General features: G+C 36.3%; 1 protein-coding gene across 6 annotated transcripts in view; it reads right to left on the bottom strand.

The window, feature by feature from the left end:
* TAX1BP1 (Tax1 binding protein 1) overlaps window positions 1-20,780 on the bottom strand; it is a 68,750-nt gene extending 47,970 nt beyond the window's left edge. For 5 of the 6 annotated variants that reach the window (XM_026090312.1, XM_026090314.1, XM_026090316.1 and 2 more), the window contains exons 1-3: window positions 20,682-20,780; window positions 17,579-17,762; window positions 876-978 (exon numbers count right to left, since the gene is read on the bottom strand). In XM_026090312.1, coding sequence (XP_025946097.1) covers window positions 876-978; window positions 17,579-17,755 — 280 coding nt within the window. In that variant the 5' untranslated portion in view covers window positions 17,756-17,762; window positions 20,682-20,780. Of the gene's footprint in view, window positions 1-875; window positions 979-17,578; window positions 17,763-20,369; window positions 20,391-20,681 lie in introns of those variants that run through there. The other variant, XM_026090313.1, reaches the window with a different exon arrangement.
* Between the last annotated feature and the right edge of the window lie 3,474 nt (window positions 20,781-24,254).

Here is a 24,254-nt window from a genome sequence, read left to right as displayed (position 1 = left end):
TGTTGCCTTTGCAACTCCACTTCTTTAAGCAGAAGCTATTTCTTAATTTTGATCTTCTTGTTGCTCTTTGTCCGTTTTCCAGTTCTATTAGATCTTTTCTTTGAGACTGGGAGGGGGAGGGAAAGAATCTGATCTTCACAATAGTGTTGAAATGCAGGTACACTACAGATCTGTACCGTTTTGTTTTGTTTTTTCTTTTTTTAAAAATTCTATCTTTTTTTTTTAAGGGGGTGCGGGGGAGGGAGAGGGGAAAAAAAGTTTGCTGCTGATCACTGAGAAAACATTTTCCTACAACTACTATAAAACTGAGATCTCATTCCTGAATAATAATTTTAATTCAAAGTTCCTCATAGTGGATTCTTTTATATTTACTTATATTGAATTTCACCAGTTATTTTATCAATTTCTCACTAACGAAAGGTTCTCCGCAACTCCCATACATTATTTACCCATTTATTCCTTGACAGGACTCTAGTCTCTAAATTTTAAACACCGTTCTCAATGCAATGTTCAAGACATTCCAAGATTTAAAAACCCTAACAATGATTAAACAAAATCACTTTCTATGTTTGAATAGTTTCCATGCTGTAGAGCTTCCCTTTCCATCAGTCATGAATATTGTCTGCTGCTATACAAAAATACACCATCACACACTTATCTTACAATTTTTTTCCCACCTAAAATCAGAACTTGACACAGCTGACAACAGCAACAAAAAAACCCAAAAGCGCACAGAAGACATACATGCAAAAATCTCTTCCAATTTATGTTTTTAAAAAATCTAAATCTGTTATACAGCATTTTAACCTATAGTTTTTAAAACTGTGAAAACTAGCAAATACAGGTAGATATTGCATTATTTAATATATACCCACCTTGAAATGTCAGCACACAATTAACAGTTGATCCTTCCACATAATTTTCTGGCATAGGTGACCAAAGAAACGTGTAATAATCTCTTGCAGTACTCCAGCCAACCTACAATAAAATAAACCACAACAAAAAAAGAAAACATTAAGGAGAAGAATGTTATACACAGTTAAGATAGCATGATCTGACCTTTACAACATACTGTAATATGTATATTTCAGCTTCAGCATGCAATAAAAAGATATTTAACAATGTTTACAAATCAAGAATATTTTAACAAGCCTGTCAAAGATTTAGCATGAATTTTATTAAGCTTGTTACCTAAGGCAATAAATGGGTCTAAGGCAATAAAAGGGTCTATATAAATTAAAACACCAGACAGTGTTCACTGTATATTAAACTATTTGGTATAGTACATTTAAATTTTTCTATAAAGACACATTAGTATACAGAAAACTAGAAAGATTAATTCAGAAGTTTATACTAAGATGTTCTTAAACATCTTATGCAAGTTCTGCCAATGTTGACTGTTTTGTGACCACAATCCAGTAGGCAGATCAGAAAACAAAAAGCTTTTAATGAAAAGAATGGAGAAGACAGCTATGTTTTTGAACTTAAAAGGCCAAATCTGACAGGCCTATAAGACTAGCACTATTTCAACAACTTCTGAAATGCAGTACTAAAAACCAGCATTCACTGGAATGCTAACTCTTCCTTACATACATGTTAAGTCTGCAGGAATATATATATATATATTTAATATACTGACTTAACATATATGTTAAGTCTGTATATTACATATACATGCACCCACACACCCCAAAAGACTTGTCAAAAGGTTGGTGCAATACGATTTATCAGTAACTGGGTATGCTGTCTTGGAAGTGTTAAAAGAAGAGAAGGGGACAAACTGCCCACCAACTTTCTCAGAGAATGTCTTCTTTCAAGAGGCATTTTAAGAGGAAGAAAAAGAGTTACCAATCAAGATTTCTATTACCTCAGAAGACAAGCCTTCTAAACTTTAACATCATGCCATATCCTCCTTTATAAAGGATACAAAATAATAAATATATAAATGCATATATATGTATAAATATATAAAAACATTATATATATATAGAAATAATCATAACAATGTATTTTGAAAGGAAATAAGAACTGTGTTTTAAGGATTTGACAGCTTTTAAGAGACATTTTTACAGGAAATGAGAACAGCAGCAGAACTGAATGTAATTAATTCTGAATTATTCCACAGCTGTCCATTACAAAATCATTTCTTTAATTTCTGTTAAAAAGTGTAGTAGTAGCTAGTGTTTGGAGAAAACATTGAACTGATCTGACATGACAAGGTTGCTCTTATATTCATTATAAATCAAGAAGGAAGAATGTCAGGAAAAACAGATCTAATATCACTTTTGCTAACTATAGTCACTTCTTTGAGGCAACATTTATTAGAGAGAAGCACTACTGACTCTTGACATATGAAAGTGGAAGAATTCCTAGCTCCAAATTGGAGCCAACTACTGAATCTTGAGTTTATTCTTAGACAAAGCTATGAAGGTTTCTATGATATCTCCTATCCAGAAGCTTTTAAAGATGTGAATAAAATGTGATCTCCCAGGGTTACTTCTCCCACACCATACTTCAGAAGTAACAAGGAAAGCATCTCCAGTAACTCTGAATCAAAACCAGCAATTTTTACTTAATAAGAATTCACAGCAAAGAAATACATTTTGCAAATTTTCACATTAGTCATGTTTTCAAATTCAACTCATACATTAATAACCTTTTTCTGTTGAAGATGCTTTTACCTCAGAAAAAGAAAGCATATACCACTGCTAGGTGCCCTAAAATACAGACAGCAGCAAGTTTTTTAAATGCAGAAACTGGGTTTTCAATGAGTGAAAAGCCTGTCTTGTTCTTTTGAATTTCAGAGGGAAGTATTAATTAACACTTAGGATAATGTAGGAAAAGCTAATGGGCAGTGTAACTTTCACAAGGAACAAAATCAAGTGAATATAAAAGAAAAATGGTCCCTAGTGTTTTCATCTAGGAAATCAACTCAGCCTTTGATTCAATTATTCTCTGTGACTGAAATTTTTTTTAATCCAAATATCATATGTTGAGCTGTAAATGTAATTATTCTGAAACAAAAAAATTTTTTGAATATTTTATCTGTAATAATAATGTACAGGGGTTTTTTTAAGTATTCAATAAAATGTAGAATTTTAGTCTTAATAAACAAAAAAAATCTAGTTGAGTAGAGAGCAAGTTAACAACTCTTCAGGCCTGTTTCTGAGCAGGTAACATTTCCAAATATCAGTATAATCTGTGGGTTATTGGCAAAAAGAGAGATATGATACATCAATAGCTTGTGGGCAATACCCTGAGTAGTTTACCAGGCACATATTTTCTCCAGCAATCCCCTCGATTTCCTGCCACCCATCATCTGCTTCCCCTAACCATACCTCCCCACCTTTTACTGTTCCAATTCCTAGAACACCATTATTTCTTAATGCACAACATGCAAGTTATCTGAGCATGTGAATTACTCCGTGGCTCTTTTCAAATGAACAGGATTTCAAAAGATGCTGATCTACAGGTTACGTATGTGAAAATGTGACAATGCAGAGAAGAAAATATGAACAAATTGCATCTTTCTTGTGGCTGCATAAATTTAAAATGGGGAATTTTGAGTAGTGTTGCTAATGCACCTCATTTTGCTGCAGAATACACAGTGTCTTTGCTGGGCAATGACTACAAGCAACTTCCATAGGATTTTATCTTAGATGACAGAAAGAACGATGAAAATGATAATATGCGGAGGAGAAAATAAAGACAGAATTAAGTAGTGAATGTTCTAGATTAAGATCTAGATCTTTAAAATATATACATTTTTCTACTAATAGGTTTTAATTAAAGCTTTCAATACTTTAAATCTTTTCTGAAAATATTTTCTTTTTAAACTAAGTTTGAAGTATAATACTGGATTCTACAAATACAAAATACTTCTACATGATCATAACCCTCTCTGTGGCAATAGGCTATACTGTCACAGATACGAAGATTATAAAACCACATTGGATGGCTCAGCAGTGATCTAGATATCACCTTTGTCAAAGATACTTCTTTCATTTCAAAAGAAAAGCAAATAGTTGTATAAAAATAGGGTTATAACTAAGAAAGAAATTAAGATTGCTTAAGAGAAAGGAAATTAAAAACTGAGATAAAGTGTAAACTAAAGCCAAGGGCACAGGCTAAAGAGGAAAACAACAAAGAGGAAAAAATGATGAAGAGAAAGATGGGGATGCCAGTCAACAAGCCCACAGCATATTTATTTCAACAAAAACAAAACTGTAGCTCTGGAAGCAAAATGATTTATAGCAGCCTTCTCCTCAAACATACTGACTTGCAGAAAACATTTTCCTTTTAATGAAAGGCACCAGAAAAGCAAGTCTCTGATTGCTGATCAGTGCAACAGCACTTATTCCAAACACAACGAATATAGCCTAACTTCCGGGTCAGTCTCCAGAAAAGGGGGGGGCACAGGGGGAGGGAGGAGTTCAAATTCCCCATGAGTATCCGATTGTTGTGAAGATCTTATCTGCACTACACTGAGAGGAAAGAAATTTCTATTTGAGGCAAATTCGCATCCAAGTCATCCTTTTAAAAATAAAATAAATAATAATAACAAAAAAGAGAGACACCATTACAGCAACTGGGCCACACAATTCTGTTTAGGGTGCAAGTTGAAGGTATCCTTGTAAACACAACAATTTGTACTTTGTGCATTTTCCTGGGAATAATATCAGATCCAGCAAGTCAGATGATTTAACAAGGAGCTGTTGTTAAATAGCACAGGAGTAATTAATATCAATCAGTAGGGCATACTGGAGAAAACCTGAGGGAATTTTTAAAGTAAATATATTTACTTACTGCATGCCTATAGTTATTTAAATGGCCATCTTCTGTGAAAGCTATAGGATTTGAAGGTAGTGATTTCCGAGCACAGACTAAAACAAGGAGCTTCCTAGCCAAAACATTCCTTAATTTTGAAGTTTAAAGACTCAAAAGATAAGTTTTATTAAATTAAAAACAAAGAAATCAGCCCTAATGTTTCATTTTCAGAAATATATTCTCCACAGAACAATGTTCAAGTAGCTGGTAAAGATTATCCCACCAGCCTGCAGAACCTTTTGCAGCTGATGCTCCAGTTCTTGGGGTGACACAGCTCCTTTGATCCTGCTGCATTTGTACTGAAACAGCAAGAGCAGAGTCACAATGAAAAAACAAAAAAAATCCTATCCCAAATCTATTTTGACTCTTCAAATCTTCAACGTTATCCATGCAGGAGGACCCAGGAAAATCTTCAAACAGTAAAAGAGTATTAACACAAATCTCAAACACAGATTTGGAAATTACTCTAACAAGTAGAAGCACCAAAATCCTATGATATTCGAGGAGCTTTCAGCACCAAAAATAAAAGGAAACAGAACTTGCTCTTTAGTTCCTACCCAAATTGTCTCTAGTATCCTTCTGAAACTGCAAAATGCAATGCATGTTAGAAGTAAATTCAGGTGCTATTTAAATTCTGTTTAGATAATCAACTGAACTTTTACCACAGAAATTCATGGCTATTATTCTGTCCTGTTTCACATAATTCAAACTCTAGAAGCCCAAGAGTTAAGAAAACTGACAATAATTTCACACCAAAGTAGAAAATGGAAATATGTGATTAAGTATTTAATTTGCTAGCATCTTGCTGTATTCTATTTTCCAATTTTTTTAATAGAAATATAATAGCACTGGCACAATACATCACAAAATAAATGAAGACAAAGTCTCCACAAAGTCTTTTACTGTTACCAGAGAAAAATCTTTAAGCCTGTAAGAATAGGAGTTTGATCATTTCAGCTGCCAAATAGCTGACATAAGTGAGCATGTTTATTCATATAAAACATTGCAGAAAACAAATGCTTATAAGAAAGTGAAAGGTCCAAATATTTTGTTTCCGTATTTGAAATTCAATAACTGTTTTTCTCAAATGACTATTTTTTCCATCATATCCATTATAAAGATATATTGAGAAACAAGTCATCAATTGTATCATATTTCCTTGTATTTCCTTCAGTTACTGACCAAGTGCTAAACATTTATGATCTAACTATTCAAATTGCAAATGTTTATTTATTCAGAATAATAGTTAATAATTTAAACTTAAAAGCTGTTAAAAAATTGGAAATGAAGGAAGAGAGATGAAAACCCACATTTAATTCACATTTAGGCCTCACAAAGTCACAGTCCTATTTTGAAATGAAGAATATATTCTGAGGTACTCAGATGTGAAACCAAGGCAGAAGATGAAACAACTTTCATCAGAATACTGACTAAAACAACATACGAAGAAGCATGACAAATACTTCTGTATTACTGCTTTTCATTTTTAATTGACACTGTTTACTAAAGGAGGATTTCACTCAAAAAAAAAAAATTACTATTAAAACCAGGATAAGACTTTTGAATGTTCATTTTCAAAATATCAACAAATCAAACAGTATCTAGCTCAAAACAGCTACAGACTTCTTTCTTGTACAAAAACTCAATTAGTTTGCCTTTAATAAATGCACCGTTCTCATATCAGTTAAAAAAAGTAAACATACTATCAACTGCTAACATAAAACTAAGGTCCAATTAAAGTGTTAAATTCAAAGTGAATACACACTAGTACTTCCTCACAATCAAATGCTCAATATCCATTCAAATGGGAAATGCAGCACCTATTTCAGGATTATTCCATCAATTCTGGGAGAAGTAAAACTACAGTAACACCACTGACACTAAGCTCAAGTTTACCGTTCAACTTTTTCTTTTTTTTAATATAATAGATACACCCACTAAAATCATGAAAATCCCTAGCCAATACAATCAGGTCAGCAAAGACACTTTTACAGGTCCAAATTTACCATCGGAAGCCCCAAACACATGAGAAATTTCCATGGCACATACAGTGAAACTTTCTGCCTGAATAAGTCAAAAAGCCATAGTTTGTTAGTTTAATTTAAAGACCTTGGCATGGGTCATGGCAGACAATACTCATATCCTAGCACACAAACATTATAAAATACTCAAGAATTCTAGAGCAAAACCTTCTGAAGTCAAGAGGAGAAAAAAAGAGGATGACCTTTCAAACAAAGTATAGGACTTGCAGTGAACTCTTAACTAGTTCATCACGTGGCCCTGCCAATACCATTATTTTGTAAGGAATTCATCAAAAACTCTGAAAATATTTTCACAGAGTTAAAAAAAAAAAATCCCTACTTCTTAGACAAAAAAAAAAGTTTTAGTTGCTACTGATTGTTTTTTTTTGATTGAACTGATACTGAGTTGATTTTCATCAGCTTCCCCAATCAACGGGGGGGGGGNGGGGGGGTGATAACCAGAATCAGAAATAGTCTCTACTATTAACTTGGTCTGCAACCCAGCCTGCCAGCCTCTCCATTTCTCTACATTTAATTCTCAAAAACCATGCTCAGAAAACCATTTCTAAAATAGAAAGCTGAGCACGCATTTCAACACCCTTGCTTTCCCAAGATTAACAGTCCAGAACACAAGACTAAACCCTGTTTTCATCTTCTCAACCCATCCTTTTAACCAAAAACAAAGTATATGACTATACATCACGTTTACTACAAACATATCATATCCAGATTATGTTACCATGTACAAACAACATGTTACTCAAACAATCCTCACTATTTAATTCATTCTCTTTCCATAAAATAGAAAACTTCAGTAAGACATTATGGATTAATCCATTATTCAATTATATTTCAATTTTCTGCTATAAGCTTTATTGTCTTGTGAGCTCTCTACACTTCAGAGCAAACAGGCTTATTCCAACTTAAGATAACTTGAACTATTTGTTTTGTTATATATATATACACACCAATTTGCACGTGAAAAGTCTCTGTAGTCACAGTGGAAATGTTGAAGACTGGTAAAGTTTAAGATGTCCAACACTGAGCAGTTCTTCAATTTGGCTGGGAACTAAGGACAACTCAACTGTCTGCAATACTCACACCACACAGCATTTCCTTCTACTAATAGGTATGCAGTTGTCATGAAAGCTTTTTTTCAGTGATGCCCCAGGCCCTTTTCTCACTGAAATGGCCCACAGTGTAATTAACTTTCCCATATTTACATTTCACTCAGTACATTTCCACAAAAAAAAGGCTACAGAAAAAAGAGCTGACTAGTAAACTAAATGATGCAAAGGAAAAAAAAACAAACAAAAAAACCCACACAACCGGGAGTAGTCTGCATGTCAATGAGTTATCAAACAATATATTACTGAGGAAAAATAATGAAAAAACATTTTATTTTGCTGTATCTCCTTTAATATCCATTCGATTTAATCTTATACAGAATACAAGTTTTCCAGGATACAAGCTCTCCATCATAACTGTATAGTGCTTACAATGTACAAATAAGTTCAACTTTCATTTTTAATTTCTTGAACTTCAGATGAATGTGGAGCAATATTTTTTTTTTTGTAAAGAAAAACCTAGAGTTGGGTGACACCTTCTGAATTACTTATTCAATCTACTTCAATCCCCTTCACTCCGATCCATCATTCTTAATATTTACAAACTGGAGAAAATAAATAAATAAATAATTTATTTATTTCCTGCTTTGTTCATTTTCTTTCTTTTTATAACACCTTGGCAAAGTCAGCTGACAATCTTGAGTGTGATTGCCTTAAACAATTTAGGTTTAAGCAAGGTAAGCTCAGTTGGCACTTTTTTCCCTGGCTTCAAAAAGGTTTTTTTTGTTTTGTTTTGTTTTTTAGTTTGGGCAACTGGAAGGACTGCAGTTTTCATCACACTGCATTAAAGAACATCTTATCTATACAAAACACGTACTAACAACAGACCAAAAAGGTAAATCCAGAAAACACTTGTTTAGTTGAACCAATGTTAACTTATCAGTGGGCCTTTTCTTGTAAATACCTAACATTACTACTCAATTCTAAAACAAACAAACAAAAAACCCACGCTCTTCAGAGTAAAAGTTTTGCCTTTTTTAGTAATTTGAAAGAAAAAATAAGTAGTTTAGAGTGTAATTCTGCAAAGTACTCTAAGTACTGTAAGAGTACAGTAAAATATCTCTGAAAGAAGCAAAGTTACAGACAATAGATAAGCCTTTGGACACACATTAATACACTATAATCATTACTGACAAAAACTAGAGTCAGCAGCCTTTATATATTTATGTGATAAGAAAGAAGTAGTTATTTCAATCCAAAGCACAGAGGACACAAATGCTTAAGGAAAATGCAATTGGGCCAAGTATCCTAGGAAGAGATTTCTTCACCATGATAGGGCAGTCCTTGTTTGAGCCATAACTCTGAGTTGAAGTAACATTACTCAACAGTCACAGTATTGTAAGTGTGGCTATAGCAGCCTACTAAAGGCAAGATTTGTATGGGAGAGGTAACAACTTTTTATGAGCTGATTAACAGCTGGAAAACACAAACATCTGGGGGCAGTGAAGCCCTACCAGGCAAAATTACTGACTGGAGGTTGACTGTTAGCACTGACATGTCCTTGACGTGATATACTTTTAAACATATGCATTATTATCAAATAATGATACCTAGATGCCAATTCTGGAAGAATCAAACTACGCAAAAAGAACACCCTCAAAATATATTACTAGATGGACTTGAGGAAAAATACTTTCAAAAGGATTACACTTTAGTTACATTAAGGTATAGATATTTCAAAATAAGTGAATACTGAAGTCAAAGACACATTCTTATTTTTATTAATATTTCTAAGACCACTTTATATTACATGCAATTTTGACTTACCTCAGTCCAAGTCATTAAAGACAAAGATGACCTCACCGTTCACATTGAGATAAACATTTTTATACAGCAGGAGCCTAAAGGTTAAACATTTGGAGGTAGAAGATAGCTGCGAGGTACTCAATTTGGATCCTTTATGAAAGGCCCTAATGTTAAGATGTTCTCTCATGCCCATACCCAAAGAAGTCCATCTTTGCCAAATGTTATGAACATGTACAACCAATCTTTTAACCCAGGCTATTGAGAACATATGGTATTTGTTGCTATATCAAGATACCATCAGGATCCTAACCTATTATCATCTCCTGTTGGTTGTATTTCCATCTCATAGTTCAGAGGAATATGTCAAAATGACATTGACACAGGGTGCCTAGACCACAGGATAGACTTTCTCCCTTATTAAGCATAAATCAAAATAAGTATGGAAACAATATGAACTCTTCAAAAGACAACGTAGTACATATGTAAAGGACTGTCCAAAGAAGTGTTATGACAGATCAAAGAGTACCAAAGTTACTGTTTATTTTAAGAGATAAGCATGAAAACGTAGTAAAAATAGGGTGGGTTGAGTAAAAGATTAATTTACAATCACTTTTYATGAAACTATAAATTAGCACAAATTTTTTCTTTCAAAATTGTTACCAGCTACTGATCTTTTTGTTATGCCATTCCTTTCTCTCACACAAAACTACTATAGTGAATATTTTTTAGAAAATTAATGACCCTTTGACAAGAAACAGTATGATATTTAATTCAAAGTTAACATCAGATAAGACCAGATTATCTTCATCCAGTGTAGAAACAGTGAAGGACATTGCACATTTTCTGCATGAAAATGAAGATGACTTAAAAACAAAACAAAAAATATTGTAATTATTTTAGACATGCCTTTCTTAAGAAGGCAAATCAGAAAAAGACAGACTCAGTCTAATTTGTGGATACAGTAATTCTCAAAACATTCCAAATTCCAAAAATTCTATTTCCTACTGTTTTAAAACAGAACATACTGTCCACCACATTCCTGTCCCCATCATGTCCTGCTGTGCAGTGACAATCTCACACCTGAAGAGTCATATTTCAGTATGCATCTGGTTGATACAATATCTAGTTGTTGCCCTATACTTCATACAGTGATCTGTAGACACAGAAGTAATTGATATCTAAAACATCTGTCTGCAACAAAAGTAGGACACTGAAACTGCTCACACAAGGTATATGCTTATTTGTGATTCAAAGGCTATAGCGCTCTGGGCTATTTACAAAAAACAGATCTATATTCTTGTCTTGATACAACACAGCAACTAAGCTATTTGCTAGCTATCAATTAAATCCACTATTAAATTCTGTTACAGGACTTTTGAGCATAGACAAGCTAATTCTGAGGTTCACTGTAAATCACAATTTCTGTCTCTTCAATGCATTAAGTTGCATGTAAATACATGTACTGTACTGATGCACAAATAGCAGGTGAGGTTTGAGCTCCTAAACACTGATTACCCTCATAGAGCAAGCCTGAAATTCTTGTGTTCAAATAATCTACTAAAAACTTCTCAATACTGGTTACTCAGTTTTTCCCCAATGTTAAGTTAGCGAAAAGTCAGATTGCCAATTTTAAGTTGTGGATATTAAAAATGCAGACATTAAAAATGATCTTCCTTTTCCTCTCCAGGGGCACATTGAGGTAGTCAATACCAGAGTATGTCTACAATTAAAGTCAACATCCTAGAAGGTTAGTGTAGCCTACAAAGAAAAATATACCAGTTAGAACTGAAGAACATAAAAACTTTGATGGACTAATAATGGCAAAGCAAAAACAAAACCATTATTTTAATATATGTAAGGTTACCTGCTGATAACACGTCTTTCCAGCATGTTGGCCTCAGCAAAATTAAAGCTTCAGAAACCCAGAAAATATATTATAATGCACAAACCAGTCACACCTTTAACTCTACTCTCTTAAAAGCAGAATGAAAGACATTGCTTCGAGATGTATACTAAACCAGACTCCATTGTATACTCAACATCTGTCAATCCTACTTGCGCACATATGCCCTAGACAGAGGAGTAAGCACTTCTTCCTAAAAGTCAAATAGGTTTTTTCAAACACTTCTGCAAATCTGGCCAATATACATTAATAAGGCAAAAAAAAAAAAAAAACCACAAACATGTGGCCTTATGATTATTTCACTTTATTGAGAAATACAGTCACAAGCTGTAGACTTCCCCATCTGCTGCTTAGGACCACCTACCAGCCAGGCAATTTTTGCAACCAGATGTAGCACACCAATTGTTTTTCCTGGTTTCAAAGGTTTAGATTTGGATTACTCGAAGGGCCTCTCCAGATTTAGATTAATCAGAGAGAAGGGGAGGGGAAGAACAAGGGAACACTTGGCTCAGATCACTCTGGGAGTAGAGCTCTCCTATGAAATCTGTCACAAACGATAAACCTTCTCCCCCTCCACCTCCACATTAGGAATATCAGATCCCATCTTCTACACAGAAGCCCTCACTAGAAGAAAAGAAGATCTCAGTTCTAGCCCCCGTAAAAGAGTAGGATGGATTCAGGCTCAGGAAGTATATGCCAAGCGCTAGACCAGTACTTATTTGTAAAACTGCCTTTTTGTTTCTTTTTAAATAGAAATCCACATTCAAGTTTACTTCCCAACATGGTAGCACAAGCAAGGACAGACGTGAACAATCAAGACCTTTTGGAGCTTGATTACAGATAGACTTTGACCCTCCAGAACTTCAAAAAATAAGAAATAGCAGCAATGAAAGATAACAGATTTGGAGATTCAGTCAAAAATGTTTTCTAAGCTTTCTGTAGGGAAGAAAAAGGAGGACATATAGAAAAGAAATCACCATACATTCAGAATTTCTACTCAGATGAAAAAGGTAACAGTAACGTCATCTTCATTTTCGTACTTTCCTCACAAATCTACAGTAAGTAGTGCATGCCTTTTAGATATACCTAGTTTGTATGAAAATGGTGTGATTGAAATATTCTGCTATGCCATATAATCAGTGCATATGCAACACTATCCCTATGGATATGGGCACTGGGCTTGTATTTATCTAAAAAAATAAAACAACACTTTCTTGGAAAGTTTTAAATTTTGACCTTGCACCCAGAAGAAGCACTGTTTGCTTAGCACTACAAAAGATCAACATTTAGCAACTTAAATCACTGTGGGGACAAAAAAAAAAAAAAAAAAGTTTCATCTACAGTATATGCAGAGATGTTGGTAGAATATTAAGCTGTTAAGCTTCAGAAGAACTGCTATTGTTTGGGGGCTTATTTGGTTCTTTGTAATAATGCTGTATGCCACAAATCCCTAGATCAGGTCTGAAGTTCTAGACTTATTCTACCTCCCAACAAGACATATCAAACCCTAGGCCAATTTTTAAATATTTAGAAGAACCATCCTCTCAACCTTAACTACACCAGAGCTGTTGCTGTGTTAATAGCTACAGTAATAACCACATCTTTCTGGTAGTGAGTAGATCATAGTTTAGGAGTTATCTTCTATGTAGTATCGCAGCTCAGCTCCCAAATAAGGCATGAGGCTCAAAGGGCACTTTTTGATACCTCTGATAGAGAACAGCGAGCCAGAAGATTATCTTTCTTTGGCTCCTCATTTTAAGCTGTTTTTTATAGATATCTTCCTTGCAAGGATATTTCAAAAAACAACAGCAAATGTTCAGCTGCAGTACCTTTCACTGAAACCATTACTGTATCACAGTACAGAACAGAAGATAACAATCAATGATGAAAATTTAATACTCAGATACAGAAAACAGGAAACATTATCGGGGGGGGGGGGGACGACCATACACAAAGTATAGCATGTGAAAGAAAAAAAGTATACCAGTTGGAAAAGACTGATAAAATGCAGAGCAAAAAGAAATTTTGTATAATAGTAATAATCACAATAAGACTTATAGAAATAAACCCTTACAAGCAATTTGTGGCCCTTAACAAGGATTCCACTAACATCACTTTTTCACATAAACTACACAACATTATGGCAGTTAAAACAATTACAAATGCAAATATACATGGAATAAAAACAGCCTCTTAGACACATGAGCCATACTATGAAAAATGTTTAAAAAAACCACAAGGCAGAAATTAGAATCAATAAATGAAATCAGTTTTTCCTTTTGGAACTATTAATTAATTCCTTTTCCATTTGTAAGACAAATGAACCAAACCCCTAAAGGTTGCTCTTCAGAATAGAACTCTAAAAAGATTTAAAAGAGAAACTTATATCATGGTTTCAAATTAAGCAGCCATGCCACTCAAGTAGGCCTGGCCCTTCCCCCCCACCTTGCTAAATCACTTTTTTCCAATCACAGTGATACCAGCACACTCACCTGTTACAACACACAGCAATTAAACTGGGGAACTAAACCAGCTGGGAAACAAGGTGGGGAAAGCAGGAACTGAGGGGGGCAGGTGTTTCTCAGGCAGATCACTTCCCTGCTCCAGTTCACTGTGCAGCTGCACAAACAGCTGCACTGGCAAAACAAACAGGATGGTACAAGGCTGTGCGCATGTGTGTTTGTGCACATATATATATACACACTCGCACACACACATTTATGTGAGGATGTGTGTGTTTGTATATAGGTTATATATATATATATGAGAGGGTGTGTGCATATATATGTATATATGAGAATATATATATGAGGATATGCCTGTGTACAGATATATATACCCATGCATACACACATAAATAACCAACATCTACTTAAGATGTCATTGCTGCCAAAGAAATGCACTTGGACTTGCAACCTAAATGAAAACCATTTACTTAAAGATCCATATAAATTTGTTCAGTACAATAAAAAAGGTTCTTAGCTAACCAGCTGAACATATGCACGACAATATAGCTGAAGACAACATAGCTGAAGCTGCCGCCATCTAAAATGGAACAAAAGTCAACATTAGAACCACTAATAACAATGTTCACAGGAAAAAAAATCTTAGCCCAGACTTTTAATTTCCTACACTAACCTGAAATTACCACTAGATTTTTTTTTCCAGATAGATGCTTATCCCCTGTTCCCAGTATTGACTATTACAACACTAGCAACTTTCTGTGGAACTCCAGGCAAAGGTTAAATGAATGCCATTTTAAACATGTTTGTTTTCTAAACAGTTTATTCACCTCAGTAAGACAAGGTGGACTTCTATTCCCTCTACACAGTCAGTGAATTGATGCTTTGAGTTCACTTACAGAAGCTCAGTTTTCCTACATACTAGACCAATACAGAAGGCTATTAATCATTGTTCCCATGTAATTAGTCAAGAATTCCTTTTTACTTAATGCTGAAAATCACTTTTCTAGGCATACATCATACACTTCACATTCTTATTATGTGTTTTAGAAAGGTAAATGATACCACCCCAACATGTTTCATCAGTTTGCAAAGCACCTGGAGGTGGCTGGTTCATTATCCAGGTGCAAACAGTTTTCTAGAAGTCATTCATTTCTACACTCAGATCCCAGTATAGATATTACAGACAAATGTTGTACTATCCCAAGAAAACTAAATTTTCACAATTAATTTTACTGTAAACATTACTCAAACACATACATACTCATATGTATAGATATGGTTGGACAACTGGCTTCATTCAACTCACTGTACTAGAACTATACTAAAACTGGATGCTAACAGACACTTTAGTCAGTATAAACAGACACAGCCAAAGAAAGCAATTTCCATCCTCTTTCTCTTCTCACAATGCTTCTTTCCCATGAACTCAGCTGAGGAATTTAATTAAAAATAATCCAGTCCCTAAAAAATTGGTCTTAACCTCAATCAATTCTCTGATTTGGTTTGTCACACAACAGCTTGTTTCACATAAAGGAGAGGAAGCAGAAGAAATAAGCCACCTTGAGTAAAAGAAGAAGGTGTTTCTTCCAGCAGCAGTACTAACTTATGCCAGCTTAAAGTGTTCCTCAACTGACTGCCAAATCCGTATTACCTGCCATTGCCAATGTAGAACAAAAACCTCATACATCAATAATTTACTACATCTATCATCACAGTCAAGATGAGATCAAAGGAAAAAATATCTGTATTACGTACACGGTATTTCATATATCACTGAAAAATTCCTAATTAGTAATTTTGGGTTCCCCCCAATTGCCTCCTTCTCTTAAATCAACACAGGCAAAGCCACAACATTTATTTCTCAATTTACATTTAAATAATTTCAAAATAGTTATGTGTAATATGAACAACACTACCTCTTTAATGCTTTGATAAAGATTTTTGAGTTTCATTAACACAATTAACTAAACATTCAAGTTGCTCAGTCACACTATTTGTCTGAACTTTGCAGATAATCAAAATTCACAGACATATTTAAAAAACTTCACATTAATAACATCTGCCTGCTTGTAGTTAATTCCTCCCTTGCACAATTTAGCGACTGTACAGTCATTGCATACAGCATTAAAATGAGCACAGTACTTCTACTTTGGCAGAAATCATCTGGCTTGAATAAAGACTAACGATCCATTGGTGATCTGCACATGACAATGAAGTCAAGTATTTATATTCTTAAACTAATAGTGGACAGTTTCTAAGGGAAAGGTCTTTCAGTAACAGATGGTTTGTTACCCTTCCCCACTGCCAAAGTATCACTTCTTTGAAGCCCTTATCAAAACTTCTTTTAAATGCTTAAATACCTTACTTAACTATGGTCTATTAAGAGCTATATTGACAATGAAACATACAAAAAGTCTTAAATAGGAACAGATAAAAGAATTAATCAATTTCTAATCCCATGAAAGAGACTTATTAACCTTTAAAAAATAGCAAGGTGAGGGTATTCAGCAAACCTCTAAATTTACAAAAAGAAATATTACAGCTCTTTAAGTCTTCCAAGAACTGGATGAGAATTTTGTGATTAAATTCTTTGTCTGAAACTGCACATTCTTTAAAACCTAAAGTGTTCTCAAAGTTTTTCTGTTCAAAATAAGAATATAACTTAAATTCTTAATCACATCACACAGATAAGAGTCCCTTGGATCAAGCTGGAACAGATTATGAAATCAATAAATGAGAGAATAACTATCACCTCCACAGAGGGTGAAAGTTTTGTTTTTTACAGCAGCACAGCCAGTTTAAGACTGTATCTCCTGTTTCTCCCTCCAGCCCCACCCACTCGGTCACACTAAATGTTTTGTGCAACTCCAAGTACAACAGATCACTGATATAAAGCAGTTTAAATTTGGCCCCATCCCTCCCTTTTTTCAAGGGTTTGTTTCAAACCAATAATGAATTTCAGTAATCTATATTGTTCTGCCTGTTGTAGCAATAAAAATGAGTCAGGAACATGGGTCAGAATGTCTCCAGCCTGGCTTTTTTCATTCCACACATATTTCACATTTACTTTAGCTCATACTTTTCATAGCTTCAGTCCTATTCCAACTGAACTCTTTGCATATGCTCCTCTTCCCAAATCATCTCCATTTAATTCTGCACCACATGACCTCATCACAGCTTCCCTCTACTCCAGCAGACTTACAGTTTACTCATTTCTCCAATTTTGATCTCCAGTTCCATCTCTTTGTTACAAAACTCAAAGACTCGTATAGCAGGAACTAATACACTTGTTTTCTTTCATTCAGAATGACAGAAAACAACAAACAATTACTTTGTTGCTTACAAGTGTTCAGTTTTGACAGGGTAAGATGATTTATTCCACTTCAAGCTTATGAGAGAGATTTTACGGTTGCTGGATTTTTTTAAAAAACTAGTAAGAGAGAAGACAGTGAATATCCAAGAAATTGAAATAGAACAAGCTTTACTTACCTTGAAAATACCAACCCAGTCTTTCTGATGAGGATGGATAAATTGGGTCAGAGTATAGTGACATTCAAGGTGTGTGTTTGGAAGATAACTTTTTGCCACATTTTGAAAAATCACATGTGCAAAATTGGAAGTCTGCAAAGCATTAGCTGAAGATGGAACTTCTTGAAAGGATGACATGACTGATCTGTAACAAAATTTTTAAGAGTTACTACTAAAATACAGTGGAAGAATTTGATTAAAAGTTAATCTATTTGAAATGTACAAGACAGAAACTTAAGAATTAATTCTGCTGCTCCGAAACCAGATAGCAACAGGCCAAGTTCTCCCAAGTGCACTACTTCAGCATAACTCCAAAACAATCACTTCTTATAACAAAAGAGCAGCCATTTCAGTGATGACACCAATACGAAGAGAAGGCATCACTGGGCTGAATGCCCCCAAAATTACACCTCAGAAACAGCAGCAGAAAGTGGGAAGCAAAAGCAGTGATGGGAAAAACCAAGAAGGGTTCTGACTTGCATGAAATAAACTTAATGTTTCTGAATGCTGCAGGGGAGGAGAAACAAAGCTCCATAGTTTTCCTTACTTTAAATTCTCCCCAGAATTTGTACTACTTAATGCTTTTGACAGCATTTTTATGTATAAATATTTGTTTCTCTCATCAAAAGTAACAAAGTTTCATTTTAAGCCATTTTTAACATAGCAAGAAAGTTTGTCTAAACAGCTTTTTTTTTTTTTTTTTTTTTTTTAAAGAGTTTACTCTCCTCAGGAAAATAGAAGTCTGTAAACATCTTGTACTGTTCTTTAACACATATGCCCCCAGTCCTGCATGTTTAGTTTCACTACCATAAACAGCGGACTTCATTGATAGTGGGAACATTTAGGTGCATATGCAGTTTGATGGATTAACACTGAATTAACTGGATTGTAGAAGCATTTATTACACTTTCCGTTCACCACCTCATTCAGGTTGCATTGCATTAAAAATGACAGCAATGCAAGAGATGCTTCATAAACAGACCAAGAATATCCCTTCCTTAGATTCAGCAACCTCTGTCAAAAAGATAAGATGGACAACTGATAAGTTTCAACTGTCTGATTTTAGTCTACTATCACAAATTTGTCAGAACATTTGGGATTAGGAGGATTGGGGCCTTATTTCTGGCAAGAAGAGCTGCTTTATTCTTGTCATCGCTATTAAAAATAATTTCATGTTGATCAAACAAATACATACTTTGAATAAAACTACTGCTAAGCGTGTGAGATAATATTTGGTTTTTTGAAGATATATGAGGAAATCAATCCCAAAGAGGGATGGGCCATTTCAAGTCTCAATTAAGAACTGTCTGTATATTTCCTACAGCCTTTCAAAATTTCTTTGCAACAGGTAAGATATAAGAAGAGCTCGTATTTTCTGAAATAAAATGCACTCTGGAATAAACAGGTATTCATCTGTCTGAACAAGTAAGAGGTAAACAGAGATGTTTAAGGTTAAGCCCTCAACATTTTAAGCCTATTACCATCCAATTTAGTGTAACACGTTAAGCACATATGAACAGCCATAGCACTATTTTGGTATATTTGATGTTAAATAAAAAGCAGTTTTGTACCCTGAACAACACAAGTAAAAAATGCAAAATGCCTTACTAGTCAAAATTAACAGATATAAAGACTAGATACAGACAAGAATTTTCACAAACAAGAAGCTGAATATATATGAAAAAACAAAACTTTTTAGGGACAATAGAGGAGTATATCTTTTGGGAATACAAATAAATCCCATCTGTTATAAAAGTTCAGGGTACAGAGAAGTGTAGCAAGTTTTACAGCCTGCTATAACTCTGAAAATTCCTACTCCCCTCAAAACAGAAAGTTACATTCACGACACCTCTCAAAACCATTCCAAACCATAAACTTTAAGAAGAACTAGGTTTATGGGGTTTTTTGTTTTGTTTTTTTTACAATTCCCCCCAAAAAACAGAATTGTTACACTTGGAAGAAAATTGTGACTAACTCATTCGTTTTTAATAATTTAGTAGTATCTGAAGCCAAATAATACTGACATGAAACAGACTATACCAGTTTTGGTTACCCAGGATAAGGAAAAAAAGAACAAAGCATTAATAACAAAAACAACGGAACTTAACATTTTTTGAAATAGACCTATTTCAAATACTGGGAAGTTTCTTATAAGAACACATTACAAAAAAACCCAAAGCATTCACTTTTGCATAGTGGTCAGTCAGCTACCACAGCTGAGTATCAGCTTTACTGAAACCGTTAATAAAGAGAATATGGTTTCCAAGTCCAAAGCAGAACTACAAATTTGAACTTGTGCAGACCAGCAGAATCATGTGGGATTACTGTTCACCAGCAGCAAAATCCCCGGAGCTTAGGTGAAGCCGAGATCTACTTACAGTTCAAGGATAGTTTAGGGGATGTTGGGTGCTTGCTTACTTAGCGCACAGCTACCGGTTTGAGAAAAGGGGGAGGAGGAGGAGGAAGGGCTACGTTTAGGCTTTATTACTGACATAACAAGCGATTCTCACGGGGAGGCAGAAAGAGGCGTTCGCGTTTAAAGCGCCGAAGGAGGACAAGCTCGTCAGGCAGGAAACACAGACAACAAGACGAGCCGCACGGCCCGGCCAGCTCCTCCCAGCGGCAAGCCAGCAGCGGGCAGTTGCGCACCTGACACCGCCGGCCCCCACCTGCCGGGCCCTCCCTCCCGCTCGCCCGGGCCTGCCTGCCCCGCCAGCCGCCCGCGCGGCCTCACTCGCCCGGCGCGGATCACCTTTGCCCTCGGCCCGGCCTCCGCAACGCCTCCGGCCCCGCACGCGCGGCCGCCGCGGCGGGGGCCAACGGCCGCCCCCTGCGCGCGGGCCCCTCGCGCCGCCCTCCCCAACGGCCGCGGCTCCTCTTCCCCTCCCTCCCCGACTACCAGCAGTCCAAGACAGTTGGAGGGGGAGGGGGCGGCACCCAGGTGGCGCAGAACAGAGGCCCCGGGTTCAACGGCCCGCCCGTCCCCGCGGCAGGAGAAAGAAGAGGAAAGCGGGGGAGAAAGAAGGCGCCAGACCCGTCCGCCCGGCCCCAGAGCGCCCCTTACCTAGGCAGGCGCGGAGGACGCCGGGGACATCAACATGGGGCCTCCGCCATCGACGCCTCGCGACCCCGCCCTCCCGCTCACGTCACTTCCAGCCCCGCCGGCCGCGGGGTGGGMCGTTAGCGGGAACCGGCTGGAGCTGGCGCGGGGCGGCGGGCGCGATGGGGCCCGGCCTGCCTGGGGGCATAGGGCGGCCGCAGCTGCGTCATGAGGCTCCTCACGCGTCTTCGCGGTGCCCCGGTGGCCTGGGACTGCAACGCCCAGGTCTGTTCCTCGGAGCGTTCCCGTTGCCGCCGAGCGTTTGCTCTGTAGTAGCCCCTGTAGCCCCACTATGGGGACACAGGCCCAAAGCAGTTCCCGTGGGGGAGCTCACCTTGCGGCACCCCCGTGTATGGGCCCGCTTCAGACCCAGCGAGCTGGACTTGGTGGGTACACACACACACACACACACAGCTTATTCTGCCTACACGTCCTGGAGACCACGTCCCAGGGCACTCCTTCCCCTCAACCGCTACGTGTCCAACCTCGCAGGCTCACGTAAGCCCAGCTGGCGCTGGAGCCTTTGCTTACGCCATGCACGAAGCATGTTGTATAGCTTGCTTCATTACTCAAGACTGCATGCTTACTTCAGGGAACAAGATGGGTGAGAAAGCCTGGCCAAGCGTGTATTCCTAGCGTATGCAAAACCGTGCAGTAGTTACTTCCATAAAATGCACCTGCCCCCCTACAAAAGTTTTCTGCCTTCATATTAGTTTGTACACCACTGCTTCTGTAATATTCACATACTCTAATTTAATCACCTCCTTCTCCACCCAAAGCACACATACTTGCACTACTAAGTCACTACTGTAAATCTCCCAGTTTTTGCAGGTCTTTCTGAACCAACCAAGGGGTGAGATGAGTGATATTAAATACAGTATATACAGTTCTGCTTGCATTAATTGGCATATCTTCATTAAAGTACACTACCTAATAAATACACTGACTCTGATTTTTTCCAAAGTCTAGTGTTAGATCATGTACCAGAATAACAGGGGGCTGAGTAACAACAAATACTGATCAGTAATCATCATTGGTATGCTGGACTTCTTCCAGTGCCCTGAATATTGATCATTACTGAAGGTTGTCTTTAAAATCACCTTTACCTCTTTACTAGCCACTGTTCCTTCTATATTTTCATGTATTTTCTCAACAGCTTATTTGGAGAGACATGATACTATGACAAAATTGTTGACTCACCATAGGCCTTCTTTTCTGACGAGATTTTCACGGTCATGGATTTTCATGGCTTTTTCATGGTCAGTCCTAATGGAAATAAAACTAAACTGGACCACAGAAACTCATTTCAAGTAATTAAGATGAATCATTTTATTTGCTTCTGTTTAGCATTTCTTGTTGCTGAAACAGTCTTAAAATATTATTCTTAGGTCTTCATTTCTACCATAGGTTATTATGTAAGTAACCCTTTGAATTTTATATATAATTTATAGTTCTTATATTGAACATATATTCCACTATGCCTGGAAAGCAGTAAATTCCCTGCATTTTACTCGCAGATCCTTTTAGAAGACACAAGAGGTGTATGTGAAGTAGTCTTCTCTTTTAGGACCAGATGAATTTTTGTAATGGATAGTGAAACTGATACATTAATCAGAAAAGCAATAAATAGGCGGGGAGAGCTATTTTTTCTTATCCCTGTCCTCCAGTTCTTCTCCTCCCTGCTCTTTGCACTGTATGACATGTGATACAAGGCTGTTTAAGAGTCTGAAGGCACTGTTCTCCTGTGGTCTGGAACACGCAAAGAACTGAGGTTTTACGGTCATTAGCTGGGAAGTAAAAATGTTGATGAGACTAACAAGCAGTTTTGCTTTCACTTAACATCATGATAATGCTAGTTTATGGGAATATAATGGGTAGTTCAAAATAAAGATGTTCTTTGGCAGCTAGCATATTTTTTGCAGTGAATGCCTGGAAAAAACCTTCCTTTCCTAATAAAAAAAAATTATCCTCAATTCTGAGTTTTTAAAGAATCTTGAGGTATTTCTGTACTCAGTTCATAAGTGTTTATTCGGCCAAAAGAGTTATTGCTTGGTAATAGTTCAGTATTAAGTTATTATTTCCATTGCTAAATGCATGTATAAGGAGGGAAAACAAACTATATATGCCAATTGTCACTTGTACAATGTAAACTAATTAAGAAAAAATAAATCAGGAATAATCCTGGCTTTTCTTGTACTTACAGCCACAATTTTCAGAAAGATATGTAATTTTTTTAACTCTGTATCTTAACTATGTAAGTCTAAAACTGGTCTTCCCATTATTCAAATTAAGAAGATTTTTTACTGAAATAATTGAATGAGTTAATGAGCATTCTTACTTATGTATTTGTATCCTAAGTTTAGATACCAACCTCACTCTCTAGAATCCATAAATAACCTACATAGAGACTGCATACAGAGCCTCTTCTCATTTTGTTGCTCCTGCTTTGAGATATGAAGGACTTCACCTACATTGACAAGTTGTGCACTGTGACTCAAGATCAACGATCAGTTTGCCTGTAGTGGTACAAAGGTTTGGACCAATAAAATTGTGATTGACACTGGTGAAACTTGAACTTGGTCTTAGAATTAATGGTTAAATGCCTTAATCAGTCTGAATTTTCTAGGCAGGGAACATTAGATACTATCCCCTGAAATTCATCCATGTGACATAAATATTTTGGAAAACTTTCTCTTGAGTAGCAAAACATTGTTATTCTGTCTTTGTCTACTTTTGCAGCAAAATACTTACTATTTTAAGTTTGATATCAAAATTTCTGGTAAGTCTTGTGAGAGTCTCTAATACTAATACACTAATTCAATTAGAAAAGCTTGTTATAGGTATGATGGCAATAATCCTCTCTCAGATTTTGGCTTGACTTTCACCTTTTCAGCACCACTGATTTAAATGAGAACACAGGAGGAGGAAGCTGTTGATCAAGCCAGTATTTTACAGCAAATCCTATGTTTGTCATGTATGTCAGAATTGTACTCTAAGCATGTAGAATCAGTGTTTGGCCAATATTTGGATTTTTTAAAAGGAAAAATCAGTGAATGTCAAGTATCTTTTGATGCAATTAGCCCCATATATGTCATAGAATCAGAACCATGAAGGTTGGAAGAGACCTCCAAAGCTAGAGCTGGTTGCTCAGGGCCTTGACCAGCCAAGTTTTGAGTATCTCCAAGGGTGAAGATTTGACAACTGCTTGGAGGACCTGTTCCAATGTTTGACAATTCTCATTGTTAAAAAAAAATATCAAGTTGGAATTTCCTGCGTTCCAATTTTTTCTGTTGCCTTTTGTCTTTCACTGTGCACCTCTGAACAAAGTTTGGCTCCATCTTTTATACACCCTTCACTTAGCTATAGATAGCAAAACGATCTCCCCATAGCCTTCTCTTCTTAAGGCTGAAAAAAAACCAGTTTTCTCTCTTTTTATGTACATATATATACAATTCCTAAAGAATATATGTCTCATTTTGCTGGTGAAAAATATTTCACCAGGGTATTTATTTGGAAATACAAAGCTGGTAGAAGCCT

This window comes from Apteryx rowi, unplaced genomic scaffold, assembly GCF_003343035.1.
Source record: "Apteryx rowi isolate R43461 unplaced genomic scaffold, aptRow1 scaffold_859, whole genome shotgun sequence".
NCBI lineage: Eukaryota > Metazoa > Chordata > Aves > Apterygiformes > Apterygidae > Apteryx > Apteryx rowi.
Note: the sequence above shows the minus strand (reverse complement) of the source record. Positions and strands in the feature narration are given on the sequence as shown.